This window comes from Triticum dicoccoides, chromosome 3A, assembly GCF_002162155.2.
Source record: "Triticum dicoccoides isolate Atlit2015 ecotype Zavitan chromosome 3A, WEW_v2.0, whole genome shotgun sequence".
Lineage (NCBI taxonomy): Eukaryota > Viridiplantae > Streptophyta > Magnoliopsida > Poales > Poaceae > Triticum > Triticum dicoccoides.
The window spans coordinates 221,032,838-221,040,344 of record NC_041384.1 but is presented as its reverse complement, the minus strand read 5'-3'; the positions used below and the strand labels follow the sequence as shown (position 1 = coordinate 221,040,344).

The following is a 7,507-nucleotide window of genomic DNA, read 5'->3' as shown; positions in this document are numbered from 1 at the left end:
GATAGTTAAATAAATTTATTCCTTTGCAGTAGGGAAAAATTGGCTTTATGCAAAACTGTAACCATAGAGCTTTCCACCAGCCAAACATGCATATAGTATAGTTGTTTCATTCCATTACTCTCTATGTGTTACCTTGCCAGCATATTCCATGTGCTGACCCGTTTCGGGTTGCAAAGTTAATGTTGCAGACTTTTCAGACGACGACTAAGGAGTTTTTAGGTCATGGTTCTATACTCAGTGATGCCGTTGGAGTTGATGGACTCACTAATCTTCCAAGCCTTCAGCTGTTATCGTTATTAGATGGCCTTAAGCCATATTTATTGTAATAAATTCTCTATGGAGACACTCGATGTAATAAGTGTGTGATTGCTACTCTGTTATAAATCCTCCGAGTACTGTGTGGTGTCAGCATTACTGATCCAGGGATGACACCGGAGCACAGAGATCAGACTGTTTGAGGTCTGGTCGCTACAAATAAATAATGAAAAATCCTCGCCAAGGATGAAGACCAGGGGGGGCACACCCTATCCACGAGGGTGGGGGCGCGCCCCCTACCTCGTGGCCCCCCTGGTGGCTCTCCGATGACCATCTTCTGCTATATGAAGTCATTCATCGAGAAAAAAATAAGAAGCAACCTTTCAGGACAAAACTTCGCCGCCATGAGGCGGAACCTTGGCGGATCCAATCTAGAGCTCCGACGGAGCTGTTCTGCCGGGGAAACTTCCCTCCCGGAGGGGGAAATCATCACCATCGTCATCACCAACGCTCCTCATATCGGTAGAGGGCAATCTCCATCAACATCTTCATCAGCACCATCTCATCTCAAAACCCTAGTTCATCTCCTGTATCCAATTCTTGTCTCCAAGTCCGGGATTGGTGCTAGTAGGTTGCTAGTAGTGTTAATTACTCTTTGTAGTTGATGCTAGTTGGTTTAATTGGTGGAAGATCATATGTTCAGATCCCTTGTGCATATTATTACCCCTCTGATTATGAACATGAATATGCTTTGTGAGTAGTTACGTTTGTTCCTGAGGACAAGGGAGAAGTCTTGCTATTAGTAGTCATGTGAATTTGGTATTCGTTCGATATTTTGATGAGATGTATGTTGTCTAACCTCTAGTGGTGTTATGTGAACGTCGACTACATAATACTTCACCATTATTTGGGCCTAGAGGAAGGCATTGGGAAGTAATAAGTAGATGATGGGTTGCTAGAGTGACAGAAGCTTAAACCCTAGTTTATGCGTTGCTTCGTAAGGGGCTGATTTGGATCCATATGTTTCATGCTATGGTTAGGTTTACCTTAATACTTTTGTTGTAGTTGCGGATGCTTGCAATAGAGGTTAATCATAAGTGGGATGCTTGTTCAAGTAAGAACAGCACCCAAGCACCGGTCCACCCACATGTCAAATTGTCAAAGTACCAAACGCGAATCATATGAACGTGATGAAAACTAGTTTGACGATATTCCCATGTGTCCTCGGGAGCGCTTTTCCTTATATAAGAGTTTGTCCAGGCTTGTCCTTTGCTACAAAAGGATTGGGCCACCTTGCTGCACTTTATTTACTTTTGTTACTTGTTGCTCGTTACAAATTATCTTATCACAAAACTATCTGTTACAACTTATTTCAGTACTTGCAGAGAATACCTTGCTGAAAACCGCTTATCATTTCCTTCTGCTCCTTGTTGGGTTCGACACTCTTACTTATCGAAAGGACTATGATAGATCCCCTATACTTGTGGGTCATCAAGTGCTAGTGCCAGTGTTATACCTTATGACTTGTATAAAGAAATCAAGCATGAAATTGCACCTGCTGAGTTAGAAGATATTGATGTCACAATTAAACTTGCTAATAGAGACACTATTTCAGCAGTGGGAATTGTTAGAGATGTTGAAGTCTTGTGCGGGAAAACTAAATATCCTACTGATTTTCTTGTTCTTAGTTCCCCGCAAGGTAGCTTTTGTCCCATTATATTTGGTAGATCCTAATGCTTCTCGTGGCCCATGCATGCTGCCAGGTCCTCGACCTTGGCGAAGCTCATGGAGAAGATGTGGGTGAAGCCCTGCGTGAGCGCCTCCTGGTTCAGCACATCTTTTCCCCTACAACCCAACACAAGGAGCAATCAACCTAACTCTAGATAGAAAGACTTCTGAATGGCGATGCCTAATCTTGATCAAGCTTTTAAATCTAGGCCAATACAACCGATATATAGGCCGATATATCACTTTTAGGGCTCTAACTATATAAACTTAGCATATCATTTTGTAAATATCATTTTCAAACATATCATCCGATATGGACCGAAATATCAACTGGTATGGCCGATATCTAGCCCGATATGTCGACCGATATAGAACGATAGGTAGATGACAATAATTCTTTATTAGAAAGCAGTGAAATAAGATTATGCATTTACAACTTCATTATATATTATCAAAGCCATGCGCAATGTTTCTTACAAATGCATATATATTGTATTGTTGTAAATCACAGAGTGAGGACTTTGTGAATCTTTCCTTAATAGTTTCTTAAACAACAAATTAATAAACTAGGAATCTAAAAATGTTATGTTAAAGCATTCACAACATACACTTTTTTTTAGTAAAATGTATGTTTTGAACAAGAATCTTGCAAAAAACTAGACATGTTTGTCGGATTTCGGGTTCCGGCAGACCCTTGAGGTTCGAACACTAGGGTGCGCATGGAGATTTTGCCTCCTACCTACCTGCACCCCTTTGCCTCGCTAAGATCTAATCTATGGAAAGAACAACACAAGAGACACAGGGTTTATACTGGTTCGGGCCACCGTTGTGGTGTAATACCCTACTCCAGTGTGTGGTGTGGTGGATTGCCTCTTGGGCTGATGGTGATGAACAATACAAGGAAGAACAGCCTCGCGAGGGTCTGTTCTCGGCTGGGGCGATGAACTGCTGGGAGGAGTCCAGTCACCCTTCTCTCTCTCTCTGTTCACAACTGATGATGCCTCTCTCCAACCTCTAACCTCTTACCGCCCTCCTCTTTTTATCCTGCGGGTGGTTGGTCCTATTTATAGAGGCCCTAGTCCTCTTCCCAAATATCGAGCGGGAAGGGATCCAACAATGGCGGGCTAATTTGAAAGGGGACAGCTAGTACCAGTTATCCTGACAAAACTAGTCTTCGCCTGCACAAAGCTTTGGTGGTGATGCCATCTTGGGCTCCACAATGACCTCCGTCTTGCAGTCCTCCTGGTCTTGGTCTTGTTGCACCGAAATGGCAACCTTTGCCTGATGCCTCGGTACTCCGCGGCTGCGCTTGCCCCCTTTGCACCAAAGGGGAAAGGAGGACACTGCGCGGGCTGGCACCCGCCTGGCGCCCTTGGTCGTCATGGCTTGCGTCACGGGCACCTCGTGAGGTACCCCGCCTTGATCTCTCCGCCTCCTCGCGAGCCAGGCTGATGAGGCCATGCCTGAGGAAGCTCCGCGTCGTCCGCCCCGCCAGGCTTGGCCCCTCGCGACGGTCTTGGGTTTGTGTTGGTGAAGATGGGTCGTGCTGGGCCCTCCTTTGAGCCACGCCGCAGGCCGCACGCAGGCAAGACTGGGGACCCCCGTTCCCAGAACACCGACAATGTTTTCTCCAATATGTCTACATATATATCATCTGATATATCACCCGACATCCGACATCCGATATGTCGAAGCCAAACCGATACGAACCCGATATCCGATATTTTGAAGCTTGATTTTGATTTGTTGTTGCTCAATTAAACTTTGACATAATTTTGGTCGCTGGTGCAGTAAAGATGTAGCAGACATTTTGAAGTGTACCGTGCAGTAAAGATGGAATCCCTTTTTCGGAACGAAACAAATGAAATGGAAATGCATACCATCCGAAGAATTTGACGGTGTCAAGCTCCCCAGCGAGCTTGGTGAGCTCCTCAATGATGTCGTCCACCACCACGCCCTCCTTGAACCTTACCAGGCACAGGTGCTTGAACTCCATGGCTCAACAAGTCACAAGTGTAAAGCTGCGCCAAGCTTTCTCCTCCGGTGGCTTTGCACTTTGCAGCGGATGCGTATCATCATGCCACGGTGCTGGCCGTTTTATGGACGGGTTGAGAGCTCTATTCCGGTGTTGTCGGTGTGGACTTCTGAACTATTGTAGAACAAAAATATATACAGGCGATTCAGCCGCAAGCTCGTCAAAATTGTAACAAGTCCAGCACATCACAGTAGCGATTATACAGGGAAAAAAAGTTCACCGAGAGGATACCGAGGAGGCATGGTCATGCTGTGCTACTCGCTGGAGTTGGATGTAGCCATCAGAATTCTGAACTTCTAGGGGGGCGGCTGCTTGATGAGGAACCAAAATTGGCCTTGCTGTTGTGGTGTGGCCAGTGTGGCACGCGAGGTGGTCCGCGTTTGCTTGCACGCGACGGGGGGAGCGGTGCCTAAGCTCTACCGGCGGCGTCCTTGGGGAGGCGGGGAGTGTAGATCGCAGGTGGGATCTCTGCGGCACGTAACAAATACGAGATGCAGGCAGTGCCGCGGCGCAGGTCGCGTAGGAAGGGAGGGAAGGTCGAGCCGGAGGGGGGAGGTTGCGTCGGAGTGGCAGAGGTGGTCGGGGTGGAGGGCAGCGGCGGAGGTGGTCGGTGTGGAGGGCGGCGCAGGAGGTGGTCGGGGCGGTGCCTACGATGGTCGTAGGCGGCGACGGAGGTCGTCGGGACTGGCGGGTTGTGCGGTGGTGGCATCCGATTCAGGCGGAGTTCTGGCGGCGATGGGATCGGGGGAAGGCGGGGATCGGGATTGGGAAGTGGTGGGTCGATCTGTTCAGGTCGTGGGGGTGGTGGTTTCTTTTTTCTTGTCCGCGGGTTCTGCAATTCGGGAACATATTCATCGGGTTCTATATAGGGCACACCATGATCCAAATAACTATTCTGATCCCAGGATCAGAATAGTGCTACTATATATGTGTGTGTGTGTGTGTGTATGTGTGTGTGTGTGTTCTGTCCTCTACAACATTCACTTATAGCTATGTCTTCAAACCTGCCATTTTCTGAACTAAGTGAATGTGATCGGACCCTAATTCCTTCTGTGCTTCTTCCTCAAATTATGTCTATCTAGTCATATGCAGTCTGTTGAAACATTTCAAATGTCTTCACTGCGTCCTTGTCAGCTGAAGATACAGAGACACACATTTAAACCTGCTTTTAATGCTATATCTCTTTTGCCTGAATACCGGAGAAGCCGGAATGACCACCTGACAAACCAGGCGTGCATGGGAACATGGAACAACTCTCAATGAGTTACATGCATGCCACGTGCCCATCAGATGTGAACCGCGAGGGGAACCTATGTAATTGTGTTGTGCATCCCTCTACCTTATAAATACACACCCACGCACGGTCATTATCTCCTATTCCACCTCGCCATCTCGCTCAAACCCTAGCACCACCGCTAGCTCGCGTCGACGCCGGAGACGACGTGCTTAGCTGTCGCGACCTCTTCGACGCCGTCCTCAGGCCGGCCGTAGAACTCGTCTTCTCCGCCACCGCCGTAGGTGTCTTCCACCGCCAAGTTAGGGCGCGGGAGATTGGACTGCTCTGCATCCGTTCTGCCTCATCTAGCAGTTGTATGTGGTAAATAAATCTCACTTTTTACAGCTTTTTTTGATCTGTCAAATCCATCTACTTCAACCAAAAGTGGTTTCTACACTTCCAAATCTGGATATGTCTCTTTCTGAATCTCATATCTTGCAAAGTATATTCACTTATGCTTCATAACTAGTTAGATTCGTCACTTGTATTTATTCATGGATTCGTACAAATCTGGAATCGAGTCAGTTCAAATAAGTGAATGTCTTTGCACTATGAGGTTAATATCTTCAAACTGATTTATCTTCAAAATCTTTTGAGAATGCATATGACCTCTTCCCCTTCCCTCACATCTCTAATGCTGTCACAGGTACATGTTAGTGGGAGAATCCCTTGGTTATCATGGTCTGCATTCATTTGTAGAATACTTACATCATCACATTGACTCCCCTGGAGCCAATTATGGTTTGACAAGTAGACGGAAGCCTTTCACTGTCTTGAAGCCTCTCTGTCTGAATATTATGGCTTTTGAGAAATCTGCAAGGAAGGGTGGTAGGCAACGCCATGGAAACACTGTTCTGGATCTGCCTCCCAATCTATTTGAGCTATACAAGACAGATCCTAAGGAGAACTACAATTAGCGCAAGACCAGAATTCAATGGATCCGAAGATATTGGGCTGAATAGTGGTTCAAGTATAACTTCGTCACTCCTGAATATGCTGAGAAGAATGCTATCAAGTGCCTGTGGGGCGATATTCTTTACAAGAATCTGCAACCCAAGTCGAAGCCTGAAGCTATTGCCCAAGGCTTCTATCCTTGCACGGTCCGAGGACCTCAGCCAGACAATGCTGACCCATCGTCTCTTCTATGGCATCGTGATGACAATCTCTTCAAGCGAAACTTTCAGTTCGCAAAGGAGTCTGCTCCCAAGAACAGGAAGGAGCTCGGACTCCACTTGAACCCTAGTTCGTCTGCTCCAAGGCAGGATGGCACACATGACGCCAAATCCAAATGTCATCGGCCCCTTCAATAGCTTCGATGGGCCCCTCTCCCATATTGCTGCTTAGAGGGCCATGGTGGAACAATCTTCTGATGATGCAGACTCTGAAGATGCACATGCACCACCGAAGCAGAAGAAGTCAAAAGCTTCATAACCCTCTACTGCAACAAAAGCTTCGACCTTGAAGCCATTGAAGATTGCACCTCCTGAACCGAGTGTGCAGTCTGAAGACTTCTCTCGTGTCTCCAAGAAGACCAAGAAGACCAAGAAGCCCAATAAGATTTTAGGGCATGATCTGACTCCTGCTGCCGTTCTGTGCAGTGAGGAAAACACCATTGATCTGTCCAGTGATGAAGATCTTGGTGATGAAGCTCTAGAGATGTTGATCAAGAGCAAGCAAGAGGCAGAGATATTTCAAGATCTGCCTCTCTTTGATGCTGATTCTGATCAACTTCATTGATGAATGGTTTGAGGACCAAAGCATCAACATTGATGATCTGCAGCTGCCAGTGGACATCAGTGTCACCTTTCATGGAGCTATTGCAAATGAACTTGCTCTGGCTCAGCAAATCATCGATCTCAAGAACAAGATTGATTATGAGAAGGCACACTTCAAGAAACACATGGCCAAGCTCAGTGTGGCTGATGTGCAAATCTTCAACAAGATGATGCAAGATCTCAAGGCAAAGTTCAACAAGAAGCGTGAAGAAGCCAAAGGCTCGCATGAGCGCATGAAGTACTATGCGCAAAAATGTGTGCAAGCGCACAATGAAGCTGAAAAGATAAAGGCTCTTGGGCGTCCTGGCATCGACCCCAGGATGGCTTCCAAGCAAAAGAAGAAGTCTGTTGATGCCCTACCCGAAGCTCAACGGCAGGAACGACCAAGCATAGTCTTCCCTGCCAGCATGACTAGCTCGTAGCCAAAGGTCTCCCCAG

General features: G+C 46.8%; 1 protein-coding gene across 1 annotated transcript; it reads right to left on the bottom strand.

Moving 5' to 3' along the window:
• Positions 1-1,985: 1,985 nt before the first annotated feature.
• On the bottom strand, positions 1,986-3,988 carry LOC119271502 (stress-response A/B barrel domain-containing protein At5g22580-like). The gene is made up of 2 exons (XM_037553309.1): positions 3,864-3,988; positions 1,986-2,100 (listed from the first exon to the last, which is right to left on the bottom strand). Exons 1-2 carry the CDS (start codon positions 3,977-3,979, stop codon positions 1,986-1,988), a joined length of 231 nt encoding a protein of 76 aa, XP_037409206.1. The 5' UTR covers positions 3,980-3,988.
• Between the last annotated feature and the right edge of the window lie 3,519 nt (positions 3,989-7,507).

What these genes read in the sequence shown, in the direction of transcription:
- LOC119271502 (XM_037553309.1), bottom strand. Translation starts at nt 3,979, where the DNA reads ATGGAGTTCAAGCACCTGTGCCTGGTAAGGTTCAAGGAGGGCGTGGTG. An exon ending in ACCGTCAAATTCTTCGGATG is followed by an intron (nt 2,101 to 3,863) that starts GTATGCATTTCC and finishes GTTGGGTTGTAG; the next exon opens with GGGAAAAGATGTGCTGAACC.